This window comes from Prunus mume, linkage group LG8 (genome assembly GCF_029339155.1).
Source record: "Prunus mume cultivar Tortuosa linkage group LG8, ASM2933915v1, whole genome shotgun sequence".
Classification (NCBI taxonomy): domain Eukaryota; kingdom Viridiplantae; phylum Streptophyta; class Magnoliopsida; order Rosales; family Rosaceae; genus Prunus; species Prunus mume.
In genome coordinates, this window is record NC_142705.1 from 7,174,493 (window position 1) to 7,199,533 (window position 25,041).

The 25,041-nt window shown below is 38.3% G+C and overlaps 6 protein-coding genes and 1 pseudogene across 11 annotated transcripts; 3 read left to right on the forward strand and 4 right to left on the reverse strand.

Annotated features, from left to right (window-relative positions):
• The first annotated feature begins 760 nt into the window (after window positions 1–760).
• On the forward strand, window positions 761–2,779 carry LOC103340147 (epoxide hydrolase 2-like). The gene is made up of 4 exons (XM_089042597.1): window positions 761–1,234; window positions 1,387–1,569; window positions 1,661–1,896; window positions 2,294–2,779. Exons 1-4 carry the CDS (start codon window positions 944–946, stop codon window positions 2,544–2,546), a joined length of 963 nt encoding a protein of 320 aa, XP_088898723.1. The 5' UTR covers window positions 761–943; the 3' UTR covers window positions 2,547–2,779.
• Window positions 2,780–3,543: 764 nt separating this feature from the next.
• LOC103340148 (epoxide hydrolase 3-like) lies at window positions 3,544–5,180 on the forward strand (annotated as a pseudogene). The gene is made up of 4 exons (XR_016122625.1): window positions 3,544–3,891; window positions 3,977–4,159; window positions 4,254–4,495; window positions 4,837–5,180. The product of XR_016122625.1 is annotated as an epoxide hydrolase 3-like (transcript).
• Window positions 5,140–10,217, reverse strand: FOLT1 (folate transporter 1). Of its 3 annotated transcripts, none has more exons than XM_089042598.1 (10): window positions 9,141–10,217; window positions 8,971–9,047; window positions 8,656–8,749; window positions 8,140–8,233; window positions 7,603–7,676; window positions 6,885–6,998; window positions 5,962–6,033; window positions 5,829–5,849; window positions 5,586–5,657; window positions 5,140–5,383 (listed from the first exon to the last, which is right to left on the reverse strand). In XM_089042598.1, the coding sequence occupies exons 1-9, from the start codon at window positions 9,327–9,329 to the stop codon at window positions 5,586–5,588; spliced, it is 807 nt and encodes a 268-aa protein (XP_088898724.1). In that variant the 5' UTR covers window positions 9,330–10,217; the 3' UTR covers window positions 5,140–5,383. The 3 variants fall into 3 exon arrangements, with proteins under 3 accessions (XP_088898724.1, XP_008241750.2, XP_008241749.2); XM_008243528.3 differs by having other exon boundaries at window positions 5,231–5,383; window positions 5,590–5,657; window positions 6,885–6,995; XM_008243527.3 differs by having other exon boundaries at window positions 5,231–5,383; window positions 5,590–5,657.
• On the forward strand, window positions 9,904–10,638 carry LOC148914608 (uncharacterized). Its single transcript, XM_089042599.1, has one exon. The coding sequence runs from the start codon at window positions 9,904–9,906 to the stop codon at window positions 10,636–10,638; it is 735 nt and encodes a 244-aa protein (XP_088898725.1).
• Window positions 10,639–12,769: 2,131 nt separating this feature from the next.
• Window positions 12,770–15,895, reverse strand: LOC103340146 (Ribosomal protein L12 family protein). Its single transcript, XM_089042600.1, has 2 exons — window positions 15,139–15,895; window positions 12,770–14,362 (listed from the first exon to the last, which is right to left on the reverse strand). The coding sequence occupies exon 1, from the start codon at window positions 15,716–15,718 to the stop codon at window positions 15,140–15,142; it is 579 nt and encodes a 192-aa protein (XP_088898726.1). The 5' UTR covers window positions 15,719–15,895; the 3' UTR covers window positions 12,770–14,362; window position 15,139.
• Window positions 15,896–17,206: 1,311 nt separating this feature from the next.
• Window positions 17,207–18,936, reverse strand: LOC103340145 (Peroxidase superfamily protein). The gene is made up of 4 exons (XM_008243523.2): window positions 18,594–18,936; window positions 18,249–18,440; window positions 17,987–18,152; window positions 17,207–17,860 (listed from the first exon to the last, which is right to left on the reverse strand). Exons 1-4 carry the CDS (start codon window positions 18,816–18,818, stop codon window positions 17,433–17,435), a joined length of 1,011 nt encoding a protein of 336 aa, XP_008241745.1. The 5' UTR covers window positions 18,819–18,936; the 3' UTR covers window positions 17,207–17,432.
• Window positions 18,937–20,426: 1,490 nt separating this feature from the next.
• Window positions 20,427–24,795, reverse strand: LOC103340144 (G-protein coupled receptor). 3 transcript variants are annotated; one of them, XM_089043433.1, is made up of 17 exons: window positions 24,579–24,795; window positions 24,373–24,464; window positions 24,206–24,244; window positions 23,972–24,050; window positions 23,644–23,708; window positions 23,474–23,539; window positions 23,284–23,326; window positions 22,711–22,756; window positions 22,457–22,520; window positions 22,300–22,352; window positions 22,111–22,195; window positions 21,912–22,014; window positions 21,741–21,833; window positions 21,299–21,365; window positions 21,128–21,194; window positions 20,961–21,014; window positions 20,427–20,736 (listed from the first exon to the last, which is right to left on the reverse strand). In XM_089043433.1, the coding sequence occupies exons 1-17, from the start codon at window positions 24,658–24,660 to the stop codon at window positions 20,599–20,601; spliced, it is 1,236 nt and encodes a 411-aa protein (XP_088899559.1). In that variant the 5' UTR covers window positions 24,661–24,795; the 3' UTR covers window positions 20,427–20,598. The 3 variants fall into 3 exon arrangements, with proteins under 3 accessions (XP_088899559.1, XP_008241743.2, XP_088899558.1); XM_008243521.2 differs by having other exon boundaries at window positions 22,427–22,520; window positions 23,644–23,718; window positions 23,997–24,050; window positions 24,579–24,794; XM_089043432.1 differs by having other exon boundaries at window positions 22,427–22,520; window positions 24,579–24,794.
• Window positions 24,796–25,041: the final 246 nt, after the last annotated feature.

Below are 25,041 nucleotides of genomic sequence, written 5' to 3' on the forward strand. Positions count from 1 at the left end.
CTCCGGTTATTGACAGAGCTATTCGATATTCGCAAGTTAGGCTCTTTCTTAAATATTACTGAGACTATTTCCTTAACAAGATTAAGGAACGCCATTTCTTGTTGCTGCAGCCTGATAGAGACGACGAACTTGTGATGGTACGTTGCAAGGCAATTAGCCGGATGTTCATTTTGAGTTGAATCTTAGCTGAATTTCCAACCTGTAACAATTTGATTATTTAGAAGAAATAGGTTTTGCTCTCATGTGCTAGACTAACTCATAAAAGTTCCACCTAGGGGAAAAATGCAGAGATACATAAAGCAAAGAGAAATTATTGTGCGGTATTAGAATATGGGCACTTAGTATAACGAATAAGTGGTTTAAAATGTTCATTCTCCCTTTCAAATTAGCGCCACTATAACTGTAGTCTTAGTCTTCAACTTTTTGTAAAACATGATACTTCACTCAATTTTACTCCTCATTTTCAACCTATCCATATTTACATCTGTATATTTCTAGTGGTAACTGACATTATCACTTTTTTTTTGGTCCAGCTGACATTATCACTTTGTTCTTCAGACTTCTGGTTGCTTCTAGAACATTGTAGAGATTGCTCCTCAAAATGGGCTGAGCTGGGCTGTTTATCTTGGGCTTGGTTAAGTATTGATGGGCTGGGTTGATATTTTAAGAGATAAAATATAAAATAATTGTTGACTAAAATTTTTGAGTGATGTACAAAGCACCTTGATCCAGAGTCTTTTTTGGTCAAATTGATCCAGAGTCTAATACGATGTTCATCATCTTTGACTATTATTGCCCCCAAATCCACCAACTACGCCATCCTTTTTATTCAACGTACATTAATTAAATTATATACAGAGCACCTTGATCATCACTGCCGGCCATTGAACATACTCTCTCTCTCTCTCTCTCTCTGTGAGACTTGAGGACTTGTACAGAGATCATGGATTACATGGTTGAAGTAAATCACCAGAGGATCAAAACCAATGGAATTTGGCTGCATGTAGCAGAAAAAGGAACAGGTCCTCTTGTTCTCTTGCTTCATGGCTTCCCAGAACTCTGGTATGCTTGGCGCCACCAGATCAACCACTTGGCCGAGAATGGCTACCATGTGGTGGCGCCTGACTTGAGAGGCTATGGTGACTCTGACTCTCCTCTCAACCCCAACTCCTACACCATTTTACACATAGTTGGAGACCTTGTCGGCCTACTTGACCATTTTGGTCAACAGAAGGTGAGAAGCTTTTGTCCAACCCCAATTAAACAAAAAGTTTATAAAACTGTTCTGTTTAGGAATTTTTATGAACATGTTCATGTCATGATTTATGTTTCAGTGAGGTGTTTAAGGATTCTTTGACATTCTTATATGTTTTGTGGTTTGAGAAGGCATATGTTGTGGGGCATGACTGGGGAGCGGTTGCTGGGTGGCATTTGAGCTTGTTTAGGCCTGATAGAGTGATAGGGCTGGTAAATCTATCTGTTCCATACTTTCCAAGATCTCCAACAACTAAAACTACAGAAGCAATCAGAGAATTGTATGGAGATGGGACTCATGTCATTCAATTCCAGGTACCTCCTTAATTTCTCTCCACAATTCTTGTATGCATATGTATATGTGTATGTGTGTGTCACTTTTAGTTATGGTTTCTTGGCTGAGAAGGAACCAGGAAGAGCAGAGAGAGCGTTTGCAAGGTATGACTACACGACGGTGATGAAGAAGTTCTTGCTGATAACCGACAACATGATAGCTCCTCCGGACATGGAATTTATTGATTTCCTGGACACAAAATCAGCATTGCCAGCATGGCTAACTGAAGAGGATATCCGGGTCTTCGCTGAAAAATTTGAGGAATCTGGATTCACTGGTCCTTTTAACTACTATCGTGCAATGGACTTGTAAGTGTGTAGAAAATTTACTTGGTTCTTCCTTTCTGGAAAGATGCTCTTTCCAAGCTAGGCCTTAGGTACAACCATCATATGCAAAGATACTTATTCTGTTCCAGTTCTAATATACTTAATTAATCACAAGCTTTTATTCTATTAACATATAGGATAAGGATAATAACCCCATTTCACTTTGATAACACATGAAATTGAATCCCAAGTCTCTTCCCTGCCTTCAGCCAGAATAAAATACAAGGTAAAGGAAAGAAAAGCCTTCTATTAAGGAAAATGCAGCCAGCTCACCTGTGCAGGCTTTGGCCAATACAACAGACCAACTCACCCATGTTGGTCTGCAGTACCTTTTGGTCCTTTTGTTTTGTTGACTGATACGAGTGATTGTGATAAACAGGAGTTGGGAGCTTCTTGCACCCTGGCAAGGATCGAAAATTACGGTACCTGTGAAGTTCATGATTGGTGACAAAGATTTCGGCTTTAAGTCAGATGGAAGAAGTGAATATGTGCTAGGTGATGATTTCAGGAGTCTTGTCCCCAACCTTGAAGTGGTTGTTATAGGCGGCCACCATTTCATAGAGCAAGAGAACCCTCAAGAAGTCTCCAGCCAAATACTTTCCTTCCTGCGTGAACATCCTGTAGATCAATGAAATTGTTTAGTGTGCTTCTGAATAAATCCCAAATGGTTTTTGGGGTACATTGAACCAATATGGGGTTCAATTAGAACCATCCTTTTCTTTGTTCTGTATCAGGGTTGGATGATTTTCTGTGCTTTGGGTTTGTTCTTTCTTCTTCTTAAGGCATTTAGAAATTCTGTTTATAACCTAATGTGATAGCCTCTTTGATATGGGGAATTACACTTGGCATGCCAAATTAACTACCACCTGGATTTGTAAAATAAGTTTTGGAAAATTTTAAATTTATCAGTGACATGATCATAACCAAAGATTTTGTTAATTGTAAGTAGGCTGCATTCAAACTTGTTGATTTGGTGAAGGGTATAGGCCTTGTTCCGTAACGAAAGCCAAAAAATTCATAGATTGAGACAAAGAAAATAGTTCATATTTCTTGGCTGCAGTTCAATACAACCAAATCCTTCTGTTAATTTGTACTTAAAATACTAAAAACTTTTGAAAGATAATTCTACACCTACACAATTTTGTTTTTACAAATAGTTTAACCAAACGCAGACGGAAAGATAGCACAAGATGGGTTGCAATAGTAACATACGAAACCATATAAGCAGGCAGCCATATACTATTAACAATTTTACACACCAAAAAAGAAGAAAATAAAAATAATGGTAGATGGTAGTTTCCAGGAAAATAATCAAGAGGAGACTGTCAAGCACTGATATTTAGTTTCCTGTGGAACCACGGGAATTGTCAACAAGTACATGAAAACTAAGAAATAGAGAAGACCAATAAAAGTTAATTGAGACCATCCAGCAAATAAGAACAGCAATCAGGTCAAGAAAATTGTACCTTTCTGCACCATGAATAGCTTTGGAGAATTTGATACGTTACTCTCACCTTTGGTCTGCTTCAAAGTTCTCATCTTTGACTGTTTGAAATTCAGAGAGTCGCCAAATCATTTTCCTCATATTAATTACACATATATAATTGAGCTATAAAAAGCCAGTCCATTCACACCATTAAGCACACCAGTTGGTTTTATTTTAATTTTATTTTCTGAGATTTGAAGAGAAGAGAAGATGAATGAGGTGACTCACCAAAGGATCAAGACAAATGGGATATGGATGCACATAGCAGAGCAAGGACAGGCCCTCTTGTGCTTCTCCTCCATGGCTTCCCCGAAATATGGTATTCGTGGCGCCACCAGATTGGTTACTTGGCTAAGCATGGCTACCATGTTGTTGCTCCTGATATGAGAGGCTATGGTGACACTGACTCTCCTCTGAGTCCTACCTCCTACTCTATTCAACACCTTGTTGGAGACCTTATTGGCATTCTTGATCATTTTGGTGAACAAAAGGTTTTTTTTCTTGCTTTCCTGTTTTCTTCTTCTGTGTTTTATTTTATAGTGACTGTTTTGATTGTTTGTCTCTCTTATTTGAAAGTCATTTGTAGTGGGACATGACTTTGGAGCCATTGCAGCTTGGCATCTGAGCCTGTTCAGGCCTGACAGAGTCAAGGCCCTGATTGCACTATCTGCTCCATACTTTGAAAGATCTTCAAGCACCAGGGATTCTGAATCTGTGAGGCGAATTTTTGGTGACGGCTGTTACGTTTATCAGTTTCAGGTTCTTTTTTAGTCAAGACATGAATATGTTCTTCCACTTAGCAATTGTGTTATGTGTTTGTGTAATTGTATTTGTAATTTGTGTATGGTGGTAGGAACCAGGAAGAGCAGAAAAGTCGTTTGCAAGATATGATTATTTGACAGTGATGAAGAAATTCTTGCTGTACAACAAGACAGATTATTTGGTATCTCCTCCTGGAATGGAGATCATTGATTATTTGGAGACACCAGCTGTGTTGCCACTATGGATTTCTGAGGAGGACCTCCAAGTCTATGCTGAAAAGTTCGAAGAATCTGGCTTCACTGGTGCCCTCAATTATTTCCGTACAATTGAGCTGTAAGTACAGAGTCTGTCGACACATCAACTAACAACCCAAAATTCCCCCAATTTTATTTGGATTTTGGCCATAAAAAATGTAGAAATAGGATCATATCATATCGTATCAGCTTTAACAAATTGAAGAATTTATAGTTTACCTGCACAAATTTTTCTACGCGGTTTGGTTTGGTGGTGGGGTGGGTTGTTAGCTAGCTTAATTGACAAGTCAACTGCGAAGAATATTCAAATGGCTTTTGAATTTTAAGAAAATCCCAATTTGATTTGTCTTGCTTTCAGGAGCTTTATTGATGTAAGTTGGCTAATCTTTTACATCTGTTAATTTTGAAAATGGGAAACAGGTACTGGGAGCTCATGGGACCATGGCAAGGATCAAAGATAAGTGTTCCAGCAAAGTTGATTGTAGGTGACAAAGACATTGGCTTTGAAATTCTGGGCACAAGGGAATATGTGAAAGGAAGTGTTCTCAAGAGTCTTGTGCCAGACCTGGAAGTCGTGATTTTAGATGGCCACCATTTTATCCACCAAGAGAAGGCTCAAGAAGTCTCCAACGAAATTCTTTCCTTCCTGTGCAAATTTTCGACATAATAGGACTTTCCTCCACTTTGAATGAGTTTTGTATTTCCTCTTTTTCACAACTGAAATGCTTTGTTGAATATACCTTTCAACACATCTTATTACCACATTTCCAACCTCAAATAATGTCGTTGTTGTAGCTAGAACAAGTGCTCAAAATTGAGGATCAAAAGGAGACCTTACTCATTCGTTCTAGCAAATTTTAGAAATTTCAGTACATTTTCGTATACAATAAATGTTATTGAAGCAGCAGGAACATTTTTCAGAAGATTTGGGGTGATTCCCTTGTAGAAACCTCTAACGCCCTCAAACCTACAGCCCCAACAAAGAAGGAAAGGTTAGCATCCTAAGACAAGAAAGAAAAAGAAAAATCGAAGGGGATATATATCATGGAAGGAAAGGCCATCTAGCTACCTGATCTCTTGTAACATTCATTACCAATCGAATCAGATAGAGATTTGCATAAAGAAATTATTTCCAGATATTTGCATCATATGAAAGCTAAATTTCGTACTTACTGTACAGTTTCCCTTATCACATGCCAGCTATCCATATATCTTGGAATTCCTTCACTGCTAGGTCGTTGCTGACAAAATGAGAAAAATCTCATTAATAAGGAATACGAGCAAAATCCATAAAACATGTAGAATCTCAAAAGTTATGCTGAAGGGTTTTAGTAATAAAAGCTCGGACTGTTTCAGACTGGGGAAACTTCTATATATTGAGACCATATATAGAGAAAACATTATGGATATACCTGCAATCGAGATCGCATCACCTGAAAAAAGAAAAGAGAGAAAAAAGTCATCACAAGCACATAATAATCTACAAATGAAATGAACATCTAGAAGAATTTTACATCAATGCCAAAAATATATATTTATGCATGCCTGGAATGGATATGATAGAAGAATGGCAGCAACTTTAGATGATGCCCCCAAAGCTGCATAGTCAACTGAATTCTGTGCAAAAAACAATAGACAATAAGACCTCGTAACCAGGCTGGTTAATTTTCCTTATGAGCTCAATCCAAGACCTGATTTGCACACCCTTAAACTTGAACAGATGGAACCAAAGAGCAACAAACGTAGATTACCATACAACAAAAGATGATCTACATTATAGTGGCTGTGTAAACACCTAGACTTCTCCCGGATGCATCTTCATGAATTTGATATCCTCCCACAAGTAAATTCAATATAGCAAAGGTTCCATATTCTTCAGGACAAAAAAACTAAACCAATAAAGTGGACAAAAAAACTAAACCACGGTTGGCTAAAACCCCATGAAAGTAAGTGTAGAAGAAAAGAAATTAAAATGACAGTGAATTGATAAGATTGATTCCCATTAGTAAAATATATAGTATACGTGCTTCTATAATAATCCTACACCTCACCACTAGGTAGAGTTAACATGCTGTGTTATTAACCCCATATATGTAGTAGATGATCAGGCACAAGGAATGTATGTGTGTTTCCTCAATCATGAACAAAAAACAGGCATAGTGAGAAGAAGAGACGTACTATAATCTGATTCATGTTATTGCCAAACATCTACAAGCCCATACGTACATATACAAAAATTTGTACACCAATTACCAAATCACATTTCCGCACCAACCTGGGATTCTTCATTTGGTGCAGTAAATACTAGACAATTGACTAGAGAATAAATTTACCAACTACCAAAAGGGACCTCTGTATTGAACCATATGTGAAATGGGAATGTAGATTAAGAATTCCAGAACAAGAAGATCTATGGATTAAAATAGTTCCATTACTACAGAACATTAACTGCATGAACAGAGAATTACCAACACTGAATCAGCACTTCCAGAATGCCTTCTGCTTTTTTTAGACTTGAAGTCAACAACTACTTTACGGAGTTCTTCATATGCTGTGAATTGAATAGCACCATGAGATACCTGCTGAAACAACACGAAGATCTGTAAGCTGCAAAGTTGTGAAGCATGAAAGGCTAACAGATTTTTGGCATGAGTGATGCATGTGTATAATATAATGCACTTATAATCTTCAAATGCAATTAAAGTGTAGAAGTACACAATAATCTCCAGAAGCATTTCCATCTCGCCACTCAGCAGTGTATATCATCAGATATGTAAGACACCCCACCTTATTTTCCCACTACAAATTTTTCGCAATTTTCTTCAGTTTCCTTTTACATGGATTAACTCTAAGTGTCCAAAATCTTTGAATAACATCACAAATCATGACCATGGTATTCTTTTAGTGATGGTTAGAAGCTGTACACAGAGGCTCTTAAGTGTCCATGGGAAGAAAACACAGTAAACCCCAAATCCTCTATACAACTCTTAAAAATGATTAAGGAAAACCAAATATTTCTTTGTTAGTTGTTAGTTGTAGATAAAGTGATATACCCATATTGATTGTTCCATATGATTAAGAGAGAGAGAGAGTCATTATTTTCTGATCTTTAAATATTATACTGTACATCTGTGCAAGAAAACAAAGACAGACCACCATAGAAAAAGCTCATAGACAACAACATACCAGAAAAAGACTGGGAAGAAGACCTTTATAAAGCGCAGCCCACCCTTCCTCTCTCACTATAGTTCTTAAGGCATCTGAAATATGATTAAAAAGAAAAAGAAAAAACAAGTTATTAACATAAGGACATAAAGAAAAATTCTCTGAAATAGACATGTCAAAGGTGATTGAGCAAATGCATTTAAGTGATAGCTTTTGCAAACTCCCTGGAACCAGGAAGTTTTCTAGTTTGGTATTTGTAATGGTGGTGAAGTTTGGGGTTGACTGAACACGTATGCTTGATATCTTTATTGGCTTTTGATAAAAACATATAATTAAAGCAAAGCAAACTTCATGACAATTATAATCCTGTCCTATCTTCTATGAACTACTTGATAACCAAGAAAACCAATCTTATAAAAGAGTCAAATTCTAGAAGTCTACATCAGGGATAGTTTATCTTCAGCACAAACTAAATAAATAAACAAATAAGTAATATTTAGCATGAAAAAAACTAATTGCAGGCATCACTATCAAGTTAAAGTAAGATATGGAGCAGACCATAAAACCCAGAATATGGTTGAGTTTGATGAAGAGGAGTCTGAAGCTGCAATCTTGTTTTTACAAGCCAAATAGGATTTGTGCACAAAGAAACCTGACAAAATCACAAGGTTGCTATCATCTATAGGTAACCATGTGCTAAAATCCTGCCTACCTTCTAAAAATATTAGAAGGGAACAGAAAATGGAGTTATATTCCTCTAAACACTTGCCAAATGACAAAAATGACCACCTTCAGAACAATGTACTTATAGCACCAAATTCAGGAAGGTGCTAACCTTCAACTGGGAGTCTGGTATATTCAAGGATTCTTTTAACTAACCAGATATTTTCGTTAAAATTTTCAACAAGTGTCTTGATTTCAAAGTACAAAAAATTGGAAACCTAAGGATGCAGAGTGCGGGAATCATGTCTGTGCCATATGCAAATAAAACCGACCACCAGGATCAGATAACAGTTTCAGAAGAAAAAAAAATTCGATTAATGTCTTTTCAATCAACGTTTGCAGAATACTCACCAAAGCTCCAGCTTCTGCTGCAGAAGCGAGATGAAGACCAGGGCTCAGCTGCTCATCCCTATTTTTAGAATACCTTTGTTTCGCTCTTCCATAGCTACATAATACAGAGATTTTGTTTAATTCGTAACATCTTTCAGCAAACAAGACCGAAAAAACAAAAAACACAAAAATCCAAATGAAAAAAACCCAATTACAACTGCATTGCGAAGATAGAATCAATTGGTATGCGTGGCAGGAACATTCATCAAGTAAAAAAATTCAATTTACACTGGAGCTGAAGGCATATATTCTAAAAGCCCATACATTGTTACTTACAAGAAGAAATATAAGCCCCATGAAACAGTGGAACCAAGAACAGCAGGAGAAAAGCCTGCATAGAGTCCTCCCAAGCCCTGCAAGACAAAGCAATGTGAACCAAATCATCACCAACAACAAAAACCCTAAGGTGGGTTTTGACAATGTGAACCGAGGATATATGCATATACCTCCAATCGAGCAATGGTGAAAATGGCGTGAGCCGTGTTCTTGTAAGTTGGAAGATTGGAGACTCGACCATCGTGGACTTGAAATCTCGTACGGACAACGTCTAGAGGATGCATCGCAGCGACAGTGGCGAACCCGGCGACGGCGCCGGCGGTGGCAGTTTCCCACTGCCACTGCGACGCCGACGACATTTGAATTTCACGGCAGATTCAAAAGCTTGATGCTTCCGACTACAGCGGCAGCCGGCAGGTCTTAAACCACCACTGTTGCCTTGTGCTCTGCAGCTTGGGTTCTGAAAGCAACAGGCTTTTCTCTGCAATCGCTTACCGGTACAAGACCTGGCGGTTTCGATTTGAAATCCTAAAACGACGGCGTTATATGATGAACGACTACTGAGTAACGAGGTGGGCTTTGCCTCTGAGTCTTGTCTTGAGTGCTGTCAGATGCGAAAGACGGCGTCGTTTCAAGTGGAAGGTTGGATACGGTGTCGTTTTGGAAGTGTTTTGATTCGGTGATTACTCTGTTTTATTTTATTAATTTTTTTTTAAAAATTTTTGTGATAAAAGGTTGTTAATGCATGTTAGTTGGTTATAACAGATTTTAGTCTAGACACTAAGTAATGAGGGTTCCAATTCCATTGCCAAAGCTAAATGATGGAAGGATATATGATATATCTATATAACCCAAGTGGAGAAATAGAAAGCACCTCCCATTTCCCTTTTTCTTCAACAAAATCTCCCAAGACTTTCTCTTGTGAGAAAGATTATGAAACAAGAAACCATAAAAATGGCTTCGAGAAACAGCACCAGGCCAGGCATTGCCAATGATCATGATGATGAAGACATGGCTAAAGCTCTTGCTTACATAGAGCGCATGCTTTTGGATTATGATGATAAGTTGGAAGAAGATGGGCATGCAGAAGAAAATGAGCAACTAGCATTGAAAATCCAAGAATTTGAAGCATTCTTACTAGGCACAGATGCCATTGCTGCAACACAAGAAGAACAAGAACAACAACCACAACCAGAACAAGGTTCCTTCTTCTATGGAAACTATGCTGTCCCGCTAGTCCCGAGCCTTCAAGAACCTGCTGCCCTGCATGCCCAAGAAGCCATTACAGCACAACAAGGCATGCCTATACTACAACAGGAACTAGGACTAGATTGGTTCCGTGGAAACTATGTACCTCCTCATCACTTCATTCCATTTCAAGAACCTTGTTCTCCACATGTCCTGCAAGCCCAAGAAGCCATTGCACTAGGTTCATACTATGGAATTCACAACTTTGTCCCTCATCATCATCTCCCACCATTCCCAAGCTTCCAACCCTCAATTCAATTTCAAGAACCTGCAGCCTCACATGCCCTGCAAGCCCAAGAAGCCATTGCTGCAGCACAAGGCATGCCTCAACTACCACAACAACTAGAACTAGGATCTTTCCCCCGAATTGGAACCTATGTGCCTCGGATTTCCCCGCAATCCCGAGTCTCCAACGCTTAATTCAATTTCAAGAACAACCAGAACTAGAACTGGGTTCATTCGATGGAACTGGCAACTATGTCCCTCCTGCTCTCCCACCAGTCCCAAGCCTCCGAAACTTGATTCAAATATGCAGCAAGCCTTTTCAGAAGTTCTTGTCAAACTATGATGTGACAACACAAGCATTAAAGCTGATGAAATGTGACGTAGAAAGGCATGTCTGGCCATTGTTGAATGGCGATGAAGATCTTATACAAGAATCAATTGTAAATCAATCAACCTAAACTATAGGGATTTCGGTGATATCTCAACAACCCTGTGGGCGTTCAGGAATGCCCAAACTGGAAAGCTATGTTTTGTGATCACTTCGGGAAGGCTGCCCTTTTTTTAAAACTCAGACATTGTTCAAGACCAAGACAGAGTTGAGATATGGACTGCAGCATGAAAAGGTCAACAAAGTCAATGACATTTCTCTAAGTTGGATCAAGTTGTGATTAGAGGTGTATTGTATATACATATGGATCAAGTTCAAGATGTAAAAATGTTCCTGGCAGTTGGTATTCCTTTGGTTCAGAATGGATATGATAGAAGAGTAGCTACTTGATCTCTTATAACGTTCATTATCAATCAAACCAGATTTTAGATGATGCCCCCAAAGCTGCACAGTCAACTGAATTCTGTGCCAAAAGAAATAGACCATGAGACCTCGTAATCAGACTGGTTAATTTGCCTAATGAGTCTCAATCCAAGGTCTGATTAGCAGACTCTTAAACTTGAACAGATGTAACCAAAAAGCAACGAGACGTAAATTACCATTCAAGTTTCAACAAATGATGATCTACACTACAGTAGCTGTGAAAACACTTAAGACTTCTCACAGATGAATATCTTCATGAATTTAATATGCTCAAGTAAGTAAATTTAATAAAGCAAGAATTCCAAATTCTCCAGGTGATGACATAAAAAAGTGGACAAAGAAACTAAACGAAAATTCCCCCATGAAAACAAGTGTCGAAGACATGAAATAAAAACGTAGTGAATAGTGAATTAACAAGATAGCTTCCCATTTCTGAAATATGCTAGTATATACACTGCTTCAATAATCCTACAACACACTACTAGGTAGAGTTGAAATGCTGTGTTATTAATAAACCCACATATGGAGCAGAACCGCAGATGAACAAGCACAAGGAATGTGTGTATGCTGAGCTCATAAACAATAACATACCTGAAAAAGACTGGAGAGAACATCTTTATAAAGCGCAGCCCACTCTTCCTCTCCCATTATGGTTCTTAAGGCATCTGAAATATGATTTTGAAAAGACAGAAAAAAGTTATGAACATAAGCACATAGAAGAAAAATTCTCTAAATTTAAAACAGACATGTCACAGACAGGTGAGTGAGCACATGCATTGAAGTGATAGTTATTGCAAATTCCCTTGAAACAGGAAGCTTTCTGGTTTGGTATTTGTAATGGTGGTGAAGCTCTGGGTTGAGTGGACATATATGCAAGATATATCATAATTTGGCTCATCTTTCTGATCAAAAGTTATCAAATTAAAGCAAAGCAAAGCAAACTTGATGACAATTATAATCCGGTCCTGTCCTATCTTCTATGAACTACTTGATAGCCAAATGAAAAAATGACCACCTTTGCAAAATGTTCTTGTAGCGCCAACTTCAGGAAAATGGTCAGGTCGGGGAAGGCGTCGTTTGTAAGTGTTTAGATTTTGACTCATCGTATCTCGTTTAGTGGATGGGATTTTACGGTGTTACTGTTTACTCTACTTTATTTTTGCATCAAAACCAATTTGTTAGTTAGACACCAACGAGGGTTCCAATTGCATTGCCAAAGCTAAATGAAATTGGGTTCAATTTTTCTCGAAAGATATCTATATAGCCCAGGTGACGAAACAGAAAGCACTTCCCGTTTCACATTTCCCATTTCCCATTTCTCCAAAAAAAAAATCTCCCAAGAAGACTTCCTCTTGTGAGAAAGCTCATGAAACAAGAAACCATAAAAGTGGCTTCAGGAAACAGCACCAGGCCAGGCATGGCTAATGATCATGATGATGAACACATGGCTAAAGCTCTTTCTTACATAGAGCACGTGCTTTTGGATTCTGATGATGAGTTGGAAGAAGATGGGCATGCAGAAGAAAATGAGCAACTAGCATTGAAAATCCAAGAATTTGAAGCATTCTTACTAGGCACAGAAGCCATTGCTGCAACACAAGAAGAACAAGAAGAACAAGAACAACCAGAACCAGAACAAGGTTCCTTCTTCTATGGAAACTATGCTGTCCCACTAGTCCCGAGCCTTCAAGAACCTGCTGCCCTGCATGCCCAAGAAGCCATTGCAGCACAACAAGGCATGCCTATACTACTACAGGAACTAGGACTAGGTTGGTTCTGTGGAAACTATGTGCCTCCTCATGACTTCATTCCATTTCAAGAACCTTGTTCTCCACATGTCCTGCAAGCCCAAGAAGCCATTGCGCTATGTTCATACTATGGAATTCACAACTCTGTCCCTCATCGTCATCTCCGACCATTCCCAAGCTTCCAAACCTCAATTCAATTTCAAGAACCTGCAGCCTCATATGCCCTTCAAGCCCAATAAGCCATTTCTGCAGCACAAGGCACGCCTCAACTACCACAACAACTAGAACTAGAATCTTTCCATGGAATTGGAACCTATGTGCCTCGTGATTTCCCACCAATCCCGAGCCTCCAACTCTCAATTCAATTTGAAGAACATGCAGCTCCACGAGTCCAACAATCCCAACAAACCATTGCAACACAAGAACAGCCAGAACTAGAATTAGGTTCATGCCATGGATTTTGCAAGTATGTCCCTCCTGATCTCCACCAGTCCCGAGCATCCAACACTTGATTCAAATATGCAGCACGCCTTTTGAGAGACACTTGACAAAATCTGATGCGATGTTCTCATTAGAGATGAAGAAGTGTGACGCAGAAGAACACGCCTTCCCATTGATGAATGGTAATGAAGATCCTACACAAGGCATCTGGGTCACAACGTAAGACATTGCTGATAATGAGCACAGTATGCTGTTCATGACCACAAAAATTCGCAAAAATCATAAGCTTTATTGCCGATATTTTGTTCGACATCATGGCCTAAAGTTCAAAGATGTTGTTACCCTGTGGGCATTCGGGAATGCCCAAACTGAAAAGCCTTGTTTTGTGATCACTTCGAGAAGGTTGCCAGATTGCAGACATTGTTCAAGAACAGGACAAAGTTGAGCTCACTGCAGCATGAAAAGGTCTACAAAGTCAATGGCATTTCTCTAGGTTGGATCAGGTTATAATTTGCGGTGTAGACATGGATCAAGGTCAAGTTGTAAAAATGTTCTTGGCAGTCAGAATATCTTTGGTTTGGAGAAACATGCAAAGTACATATCATAAACCTCAACTCTGTGAACCTATTATCAAAATGCTAGGTCTACAACTGTTGGTTTGTAAAAGTAATGAAGTAACTGAAAGGATTGATTGTTTAAAAAAAAATGAAACAAAGCTTCCGCAAATACATTATTCTAACTCGAAGAAAGATAAGCAAAGCAGTTCTACTAAAGATTGCTTTGCATCATGAAGATCTCCAGTAGTCTTCTATGAGACTATGTCAATTGCACATCCAGTGTGATGAACCACTAATTTGCTACTCTACATTTTTTAACAATTTGCCACCTGAACGTTGAACTTCTACATTCTTCTCTCCCCCTGGAAAGTCACCAAAAAATATAAACCATCAGATATTCAAGTTGCATAACTGCATTGAACAAGAAAGAAAATGTGGTAACGGTGCAATGCTAACGAGTGCTATCAAAGGTGATTGCCAGAAAACATTGACAATGATGAGGCTACTTAGGTGATACTCAAGTTTAACCGCAAAACTGATGCATATACAACCGCTCACACATTTATGTGTGCTGCAGCCAGACAATCAATATCATTCTACACTAAAATAGAAATATTGCATATTTCTGCCCATTAGTCATTTAATAGGCCACTGCCAATGATGTACCTCACAAACCACCAACTCATATTAGTTTGCAAGTTAAAACACAGATTTTCTTTCTGATTCTTCCCTGACATCCTCCAAGTCATCCCCAACAATGTCATGCTATAAAGCCCCAAATAGTGCCTAGATTAGCAGCTCCGAACACAGGACATGACTCTAAACTCATAGTGCCTATATAGGAGCTCGGAAGTTTCAGTGACCTTTACACATAAGTAACAAAATGCCTAAGACTAGCTCGGAGTTTTCATTAATGTGCTTTGTGCCCCATTCCCAACATCTTTGTTAATCATATTGACCAAAACAGGGATTTCTAAACCAGATTACTAGAAAACTTTCTGAGTTAACAAACCCCAAAAAACAATGAGAGCTAGCTCCTGTTGCCAACCTCATTCACTAAACTACACACACTACAACCCACACCACACAATCAAATTCAAATTCACAAAACGTATAAGCAAAAAATTTCCCAAATTACCTCACTCCATAGAAACTTTGGCACCAACTTCCTTCATCTTCGCGACAATCGAATCTGCCTCCTCCTTTGTAACCCCCTTCTTCAACAGCGTAGGCGCCTTCTCCACCAAGTCCTTGGCCTCCTTCAGCCCCAAACTCGTAAACGTCCTCACCTCCTTAATCACTTTGATCTTTGCTGCAGCATCAAAAGAATCGAGCTTTACATCAAAAGCCGTCTTCTCCACCTTCTCCTCGCCTTTAGCCGCCGCCGGACCACCTTTGCCGGCGCCTTTCAAACCGCCAAATCCCATCCCCGGCATCATCATCGCCATCACTGGCATCTCCTTTATGCCCAATTTCTCCCTCAGAACCTCCGTGAGGTCCGAGACTTCGAGCAAAGTCAGGGCCGAGATCTCATCCGCGATCGCCGATACCGTCTCGGACGGAGGTGGCCGTTGCTCCGGTGCAGCGGTGGTGTAATTGCACACGAAATGAGAACTAATCTGGGACTTTGATTGGAGAGAGGATAGAGGAGGGCTTTGGGGGTTTAGGGTTTTGTGAATACGAGAAAAATGCGGGGAAATGAACCGTAAATATCTCATTTTTCTGGGGTTGGGGGTGTGATTTCAGGCAATCGGGGATGTTATCTGAGCATTGTGGTCCTGATTAGGTTAGCATAAGCTTGGTGCTTTCATGGCTTCTGAAGCTGAGAAGAGTGTGACTGGTATGGCGCGAGTGTGAGTGACCGCTTGCAGGCATAAACTCTATACGGGGACGAAGGCTTAAGTTGCCCTCCACCAAGGTCTCTGAACTTCGGACAAAAATGGATGATGGGCCCAAATCCATTTATTGGGCCTTGAACCTAGCTTGGCCCAAAGGAAAACTAAACTTTTTTGCACAGAATTTTTTTTTATTCTATTTATTTAAAGATTTAGAGATATAATCACAACAAGTTAATCAGAATACTCATATCTAATTTTTAAGATTATAGCATGTTCACATATTAGATTACATGGTTATTAAGAAAATTTGGAAAACTAAACTTTTTAGTGGCACAGTAAAGATTTTTTAGTTTCTTTCTCTATTTATTTAAAGATTTAGAGATATAATCACTTGAGGTTTTGCTCGATCTCTGTCGAAAACCCTCGAACCATACTCAAACTCCTTTGCACAACGTGTCATTCGCACTGATTGGTTTTTCTACCATGCATTATTGGAGCAAATTAAGTCATTTTTGTCTTATGGCCTGTATTCATTAGAGAAGATTACTTTATGTTCAAAGAAAGCAACACCTTGCTATTCTTACTCCTACCCTATAGTTGCCTTAAAAGAAGCAGCACAAACGACACTTTACATAGCTAAGTAATGTTTTAACGTTACCACCAATAATGGAGCATCTTAAGGGTGAAGGGAAACTTGTTGACAAGGATCTGTCTTTAGAAAAATCACTACGATTGTCTTCCGGTCATGCTTCCGAGAACTTCACTTTTTTCTCCATTATTATTCTAATTCTTTGGATGGGAATGTGAAATTTTTTTATGATTATAGGATCACTGATGGAATGTTGATGATAGATAAAACCTTGAAACTTTGTCCAATGGACGCCTTGAGGAATCTGTGCAAAAAGCAACTTCTCTTCTCTCCTATCTTTTGACAGACTGCATTATCATTATCAAAGGTAGGCTTCATGTCTCTCAATTCTTAGTCCCAACTCCAAAGCCTCATTAGGTGCAATAAAATGACGTACGTAGAAAGATGATAAGAGACGTACGATAGAGGAGCAGTTTGACATGCCTAATAAGTTCAGAAATAGTAAAATTATCGTACAGTTTGACATGCCTAATAAGTTCAGAAACAGTAAAATTTAACTTCTGTAAGTTTGGGCTCGGAGCTCTAATTTGAGTCTATAATTCATTGTTGTTTCGAAAAGAACATTAAGATGAGTCAAAATAACCTGACAATTTGACATATTCTTTGGAGATTCTCTTAGTAATTCTGGTTTGAGATAATACTAAAAGCAAATTCAGCTTTGTGAATAGACTCATTATTGCATTGTGTTACAAAGAATAAATAAAAAACGAAGGTGTAGATTGTTGATGTTAACTAAAATCGAAGCTTTTAAAGATTATTGAAGATGAAAAATAGTACAAGTTCCATGAAAACACAACAAGCACTAATTTTGCATCACTGGATGTCTACAATATAATAGCCACATCAAGCTTTACAATCAGAATTTATTTTGGGAAAGAGAGAAAAAAAATAACTTGGAAAAGCAGAAAAACACACACTACATATGAACTTTTAGTGGCCCTGAAATCATGCAGTCCGATTGATTGAGTTGATCTTCCTGCATCTCTTTCTGATCTCGCCCCTTGATCCTGTAAGTGGGGAAATATTTCCCATCTTAACCATGGACTTGGCAAACTGCTCAAAGAAAAGCTCTGTGTTCTCAGCATACTGTTGAACCAATTGCTTTGTCACTTGACTCTTTGTGATAAGAATTTCATCTGAGTTCAGGAGGCCCTTGGAAGCCAACAAGTTCTTGAAGTAGCTGTTGTCAAACTTTGTTGGGCTAACAAAGTCCAAGAAAAACAGGGTTTGGTCTCCACCAGATCTTGGGCACCTGGTTCTCAACTGTGCTGCATATGATTGGTCAAGGGTGAAGTCAGCTAAGCCATTGCCTGACTGGTTGTAAAGCCTCTGCCTGAATGAGGTGCATCTGGCATTTCCAATGGTGTGGCTTCCTGCATATCAATGGAAATTAAAAAACTGATTGAGAAACACAAAGCTCAGGGCATGTTAGCTTTTTCGGTAAATTTTATTTTTAGTAAATAATGAAGAACTATGTTGCTTTTTTTTGGCAATGTTACCAGATAGTGCCACAAGATCAACAATGTTGAGATTTTGCCTCTTGAACTTGGTGAGAATAGTTTGGAAGGTGTTGTTTGGAGCAGGGATGTTGTTGTTGGAGCCACTTAAACTTGCTCCTTTTGAATCTCTTCTTCCTAGTGGAACCTCCCAGTTTGGCCCCCCAGACTGCAATGTGCAGCAACAATTTATAGTCAGCATATGTGAATTTAGGCTTGGGTTCTTACACCATGCAACTTACAAAGCTAAAAATGTAACACTTACTAGCTCAGTGGAGTCTCTAGCAGCAAGAGCCAAAATGTCAGCACAGGACACAGTGTTGGGGCACTCTTTCTCTAATGCAGACTTGATTTCATCGATTACTTCGAACCCTCGAGCTGAATTCTGGTTCGGGACAGACCTTTTCTCGGTGATTATGCTCTTGCTGCTGTCCAACAGAACTGATGCATCACAACCCTGCAGCATTCAAAATTGGCAACATGATTTTAAGTACCTCAATCATAAGATGTTAACATAACTTCTTTTTTTATTTATCAAATGAGATGCATTAGAATGATTTGATACAATATTTAACTAGAAGCAAATCGGCTGATTTTTATAATCTGATACCTGTACAAAGCAGTCATGGAAATGCAGCCTAAGCAAAGAGGCAGCCATGCGAGCTTCTCTTGCAACAGCCTTGGCAACAACAGACTTTACAATCTCTGTTGCTCTAGGGCAAGAGTGGTCATAAAACTGTGGGTAGAGATACCCACCAAGAGTTTTATCACATAAACAAAGTGGGACAAAGGCAAGAAGAGAAAGAGCTAGAAGGAAGCTCAAAGACTGAGCCATAATGTTTTTTTGTGTGGGTACTCTTAGTTCAAGTCTAGTAAGACCCCTAGAGAAGAAGAAGACTTGAAATTGTCAAATGAAAATAAAGCTCTCCCCAGGACTTGCTTTGATGAATGTTGGGATGGCTTAGGGAGTATTTATAGAGGAGACTGTACACAACTTTGAAGAGTGAGGTACAGAGAAGCTGGAGTTGGTAACTTACTATCGGTAGCTACATCAATAGACAGGATCAGAAGAGAAGGTTGGAGTTGGTACAAAGCTTTCATGCTTTGGGGTCACTAATCATCATGTTAATACAAGGTCTAAGCTCAATCAGCTGATTATAGAAGAACAAACCTTTTTGGCTTATAATCCAAGCATCCTTGACATAGAAAAAATATCAGTACAGTGGGCCTTTAGATCATCAGTTAAAGGCACTTTACATTAATTGATTACAACAATATCCCACCTTCATTTAGATCCTGGTCTCAGAAAATTCCAATTAGAATAACATGTTATTAAGCATTTGGAAGGTCCATTAATGTAATTTTCCATGTATTGAAGATTAATAAGAAGATTTGAACTTTGGCCAGAGTTCTACATCAGGGTTCTTCTAACACTCTTTTCTCAAGTTAAAACTAGCTCAAATGGTTAAGAACATTTATCACTGCACATGCAATTCCAGGTTCGATTCTCCCCTCTCCTAATATCGCTTGTATAAATAAAAATAATTATAAAAAAAACCTTGTGTAACTTGCAAAATGAACTCCAAATTTTGTTGGTTAATTCTTGTCAAATATGTTAAGCAAACATTCCACCATCCCATGTGTTATTGGATTACAGCATTGCAATTGACTACTGATTCCATATGGGACAAAAGCAGGTCAACATTTTGTTAATTGTTTTGTGATGACAATAAAGAGAGAGTAGGAGCAGACTCAACTACTATGTTTGACAGAGTATATAGTTACCCAAACTAAACTAGATGACTCAGAGCTTCTGATATTGTCAATGTCTGTAAAGGTATCTTAGAGCAAGCCACAAAATTAGGGTTGAACCCTTCGTACTTGGGCACTTTTTCCCCTTTCCCCTAAACGTTCACATTGAATGTTAATGGCCTTCTAGATGTTCATTGTATGGATTTTAATGATGCAAGCTCATGCGCCCCCCACGTATCAACAACTGAAAGTTGTCCACTTGGATAGGCGACTGCCCTTCAACATTTCTTTACACCTAATATTCATCTCCTGTCTTCTTTCTTGTTCTTTTTCTTTTCCCTACTATCCATGAATTGACATTGATTCCTTTATTTTGTAGCTTTTTGACTTCAGGATCTACAATATTAGTAAATAAATTGTCGTTGTGTGTTAAACGCGTGCGGAGGCATATAGAAAAGTTAAATTATAATCAAGTATGATAACGGGAATATTAGGTTAATCTGGACGATCCAAATATGACAAAAGATATTATTATAGGCGGGGTTGGAGAACAACTCCTTTAAGGATCTGATTCCTCATTTGTAAATTTGCAAGTGACATCTTACAGGCCTCAAAGAAATGAGCATATGCCATCATAGCTCGCATATCGCTAGCAACTTTGCTAATGGCTTTCCAAGTCGCAGATGACAAATTAATGAGCAAGAGATCTATATTGATTTCAGTTGATAACTTGAGATTACAACATCCAAAATTACATGCTATGAAATTTGGTCTCGTCAAAAGACAAACAGGTTGTATAACTTCAAAACCCTCACATTTCATGTACTAATACAAGTTAGCCGTGGCTCACCAGTTCGTAACGTTCAAATTGCACCGTATTTTCTTTCGTTCGGCCTTGATGTTCCTTGACTAGAAGCAGAAGAGCGTTCCCAAGAGGCTTCACTGGCAAAAGTAGTATTAAGGTCTTCTTGTCGGGTGTAGCTGTGCCCTCCGTCACTCACCTATTTTTGTACCCCCCACATTCAACACCATTAGAAAGTCTACAGAGGACGTGGCAAATAGTATTTCCATTTGCTTCATAACTCAGTTCCCTTGCTTTGCAAGGTTTCTTTTCAATTTAAAACTGAAGCATCTTGCAGGGTTTTTTTGTCCCAAAGAATTTGAGCCTCATGGAAAATGGGCCAAAGGAATACAAGGAATATTTGTGTTAGTGATGTATACTTACAGTTTCTAAACAAGCGGATAGAATTGTCATTCCCGGCAATGCATCAATCCCACGCTGCATGTGATCAAATAGAAATATATAATTGAGGACATACAAATTGAGACCATGATGAAAAGCTGCAAATTCGGAAACCATCCAAGACTTTGAAGCCATAGAAAAGGGCCTACCTTCCTTTCAACTTGAGTCTTGTAAATAAATCCTCCACAGCAAAACAGGGTCGATGAGACAGCGAATCTGATCCAAGACAGTTCATTGAAAAATCAAACTTCAGATAAAATACATAATACATAATTCCTACAATTTATCAATGCTATAATTTTCAGTAGGAACTGCCTTACATGCAGGATAACACCCCAAATATAGCCCATCCTCGTGCACTGTCTCCATTTTGGTTCTGCCTGTTTTCTGCAAAATTGAACGAACCAAGCTCTTTCAGTTGATAGTATTTCAAACCATTAGTGTTTTCAATTCCAACAAATTTACTCCTTGTCTCCACTTTCCCTTATTGGCCATTTAACTTGAATGTAATAATTTCTGAGAGTGATGACATTATTGAGGGACTCATTCCTAATTGGTAGACAGTGAACACAGTCCAATCATGTTTCACCAGCAAGTTCTAGTGCAAGAAGGATAGCTTTAATATGAAGTACTACATTGCATCTTCAGAACTTGTTCTATTAAGATTGGTTATGTCTCTCCATAATTTGAAACAGGGATTTTCAGAAGAGTAAGGATTAAGAGGGAAGGCAGTAGTTAACAGTGACGGCAGTATGAGCCTACCACACAGTTTGGCAAGAAAAAACTGGATGGGCTCGTAACCCTCTACTGGGATAGTGATATTAACTTCATATGGAGTATCACGAGCCTTTTCACCTGAAAATTACAAAAAGAAACTAAGAAGACTTTATTGTAACAGATATCAAAGCCCACTGCAGCAAAGGATACCCTTACATCTCCAATCAACATTTAACATTGTGGGTGACAAAGTTGTAGGAGGGCTCCCAGTTGCTCCCGACCCTGATACCTTAACCTCCAGACCATTTTCTGGTAAGACCTGCAGATATTTTATTAAACAAAGGATACATACTTGGACCAACTTATTCAATGATAAATGGTTTCCCATGCATCAAAGTATAAGGAATTCAAGTACCTTAATAATAGGTCTTTGCACCAAAGTGGAAAGGGAAGCAATTGCAGTCATATAAAGCGTTACATGTGTCTGCTCAGTCCCAAAGCTGCAAAATGCAAACTTTATTTAGATTGATGGATACTACATTTTCTTTTGGGTAGGGGAAAGGGATGTTAAATGAAGCAAAACAACTCTTAATAATTCCTATACCTAAACTCATGGTGAGACTTTTCATAGCCTAATTGAGTCATGCCATCATAAACCTGCAAGTTCAGAAAATAATTTACTTTTGCCTAGGAAAACTAATATACATCAGGGAGAATAAAACAATTCTTACAAGTTCCCATGACCGTGGATGGAAACCTACAGTGAAGCCCTTAAATACTTGTGGACCTGGTTTCTCGCATGGAATAGCTAGTTCGAGAAAAACTCTGAAACATTTAGGAATTGAAACAGAATCAGGGAAACATGAGTGTCTCATAATAAATGAAGGCTCCTATATTGAAACATTTCTGTTATCCCAACACCAGCATGCAATGATTGACTCAATTAACAGAGATTTAACACCACATTTCATTATAATGCAACATAAAGTGGAAATCAAGGTACTATTCAAAAGACCTGCAACTCGACTCATAATTGACATTGCAGATGCATCCAAGTCCACCTGAAAACAAACAATAGTAAGAATCAGTCTTAGATTACTGAAAATGACAGAGTCAGAGGCAGTACAATATTAATGGTAGAGATGTAACTTGAGGAGGAAAAAAATTGTAAGTAGTTTTTGATAGAAAACAGGATGAAGCAATGAGACCTTCTATCAGTGTTTTAATTAGGTATGAAATATCAGGGTTACTTGTAGTTTCCTCTTTCCGCTTTCTCTCTTCCTCTCCCTCTCTAGTGCTCTATCTTTCTTGATGAAACAGTTTGCAAAAATTCTTCTAGTGACCTAGTCATATCTTAAATCTTATTCCTGAAACTCATCGCCTTCTCCACTTAAACTTATTATTCTCACCACCTTACTAACAAGTGGCCCTTTAATCGCAACGGTTCCAATTTGTTAATGGTCTCCATAGAATTTTCTTATATTATCTGCTGTCCATTCAACCAAAGACAGAGTTCAAAAGGGGGCATATCAATTCCTAGTATAAATGGTGACTGCACATATAACTTAGAAGTGAAAGGTACACAAACCTGTGCATTGGCCATTTAAACAACTTCCACATATGATGTTTACCTGAATTTAAAGAAGATAAAAAAAGAATTATGAGAGAAGTGGAATGACAGTGATTGCCAAATATTTATATATATATATATATATGAAAACTTCCAGGAGAAAGAAATAAGGGTGCTAGAGGGTGGAAGTTTTCCAGCATAAAACAACCTGAGCTGTTCGTCCCAATTTATCATAACTGTGCTCACAATTCGCCAGGTCGCCATTATAAAACCCCTATATACATTCAGAAATAGAGATAAATATGACAACTGCATTTTCCTATTACATGAAAGAAACCGAACTGTAGTATCATTTTCAACCAAAAAAAGGAAGCTCACTTGAACAAAGTCAACCTGTCCTGAACCAGAAACAAAGTAGTTGAACTTATCAAATCGACCAAAATCTACATATCCCTGCATGAAAATGAGCAAATTCAAACAAAAACACCTAATCGAACACAAACTGAAATTTACTCATATGTTATTAATGTGGCAACTTAACAGCCAATGCAGCAACGAAGCTAATAGAATAAGCATATACAGGAGCTTTACATGAAATACTACTGAATGGCTTATATACATACGAACTTTCCAATACAGGCTCATTAAATTAATGAACATAAAAATAAAAAATAAAAAATAAAAATAAAAGCAAATGGTAAAGTACTTGAGATCATGGTGATATGGACTACCGTTTGTGATCTACTCTCCACATCTTTGCAAAATCGAAGCACCAAGTCGGAGTCCTGTATCATCCCAAACAAACTTATGAGTAAGCGATACCTCTGGAATCTGAGTATGAACTGAGCTAATTATGAAATTTTACAGAACTATTAAAATTCATAACATATGTGCACCATAATTTCAATTATCACCGTAACAGAATTGAAATTGAAATTACCTTCCCGTCGTACTCAAACGGATGTCCAATCCAGCTACTCTGGTTAACAGCTTAAGAGAGAACAAATTTCACACAAAATCAAACCCAAACTAAGCATTAAGCATTGCTATTTTTATTGTGAAATCATACTAATTAACAAGCCACAGTAATTTTTTGCGTAAGGATACAAAATCGACGACGCGGCTAGAGTTATCGAAAGCGTAGCAATTGGATCTCGGCGCCACGAGCGAGGCTGCTTGAAGCGCCTGTGATACAAGAACTGAAACAAAAATATATATATATATATTCGTAATTGAAACCTTTGTTTATTCATAAATGACGATATGTAAAGGCTGCTGTTGATTATCGAAAACATGAAGGAATGGGAACGAACCTGTAAGTAGTGCAAACAAAATGCGATGTGAAGAAGAAGAAGAAGAAGAATGAATGTGGAAACGGCGTCGTAGGCTCCGCATTGCTTGGCATGTATTGTCTGTTAGTCTACCGGCGCCTAGTGAAGAAGAAAGAAGGCCACTCTCGTCCACTGTTGGGTCGCGACCGCTGTGAGATTCTGGGTCTTCTCTCTTTTGTCCCGCGAGACAATTTTCATGTAATAAATAATGGTTATATTGATTTTTTTTTTATTAAATACCACAAGTGTCCCCCACCCGGATGGTGTTAGTAATCTCCGCTCAAGGTTCAGCTTATTTTTTACCACAAATGCTTTCAACAGGTTTCGAACCCCTGTTATTGTAGTTTTGATTTAATTTGTCCCGAATATAAATTATAAAATTAACATTAATTTAATGTGATTAGGATGATATTGACGTATTTTGGGGACACAAGTCAAAATTAAA

Excerpts from the sequence above, each read along its gene's own strand:
- LOC148914608 (XM_089042599.1), top strand. The coding sequence starts at position 9,904 with ATGAAACAAGAAACCATAAAAATGGCTTCGAGAAACAGCACCAGGCCA.
- LOC103340144 (XM_089043432.1), bottom strand. The coding sequence starts at position 24,660 with ATGCGGAGCCTACGACGCCGTTTCCACATTCATTCTTCTTCTTCTTCT. Across the intron at positions 24,245-24,372 it reads CTAGCCGCGTCGTCGATTTT|AGTAGCTGGATTGGACATCC; the intron begins GTATCCTTACGC and ends GCTGTTAACCAG. Across the intron at positions 21,834-21,911 it reads GTTAAATGTTGATTGGAGAT|GTGAAAAGGCTCGTGATACT; the intron begins GTAAGGGTATCC and ends TGTAATTTTCAG.
- LOC103340146 (XM_089042600.1), bottom strand. The coding sequence starts at position 15,718 with ATGAGATATTTACGGTTCATTTCCCCGCATTTTTCTCGTATTCACAAA.
- LOC103340147 (XM_089042597.1), top strand. The coding sequence starts at position 944 with ATGGATTACATGGTTGAAGTAAATCACCAGAGGATCAAAACCAATGGA. Across the intron at positions 1,570-1,660 it reads CTCATGTCATTCAATTCCAG|GAACCAGGAAGAGCAGAGAG; the intron begins GTACCTCCTTAA and ends TTGGCTGAGAAG. Across the intron at positions 1,897-2,293 it reads TACTATCGTGCAATGGACTT|GAGTTGGGAGCTTCTTGCAC; the intron begins GTAAGTGTGTAG and ends TGTGATAAACAG.
- LOC103340145 (XM_008243523.2), bottom strand. The coding sequence starts at position 18,818 with ATGGCTCAGTCTTTGAGCTTCCTTCTAGCTCTTTCTCTTCTTGCCTTT. Across the intron at positions 18,441-18,593 it reads TCCATGACTGCTTTGTACAG|GGTTGTGATGCATCAGTTCT; the intron begins GTATCAGATTAT and ends TGAATGCTGCAG. Across the intron at positions 18,153-18,248 it reads CTAGAGACTCCACTGAGCTA|TCTGGGGGGCCAAACTGGGA; the intron begins GTAAGTGTTACA and ends TGCACATTGCAG.
- FOLT1 (XM_008243527.3), bottom strand. The coding sequence starts at position 9,329 with ATGTCGTCGGCGTCGCAGTGGCAGTGGGAAACTGCCACCGCCGGCGCC. Across the intron at positions 9,048-9,140 it reads TCACCATTGCTCGATTGGAG|GGCTTGGGAGGACTCTATGC; the intron begins GTATATGCATAT and ends TTTGTCTTGCAG. Across the intron at positions 5,384-5,589 it reads GTGATAAGGGAAACTGTACA|GTTTGAGGGCGTTAGAGGTT; the intron begins GTAAGTACGAAA and ends TTGGGGCTGTAG.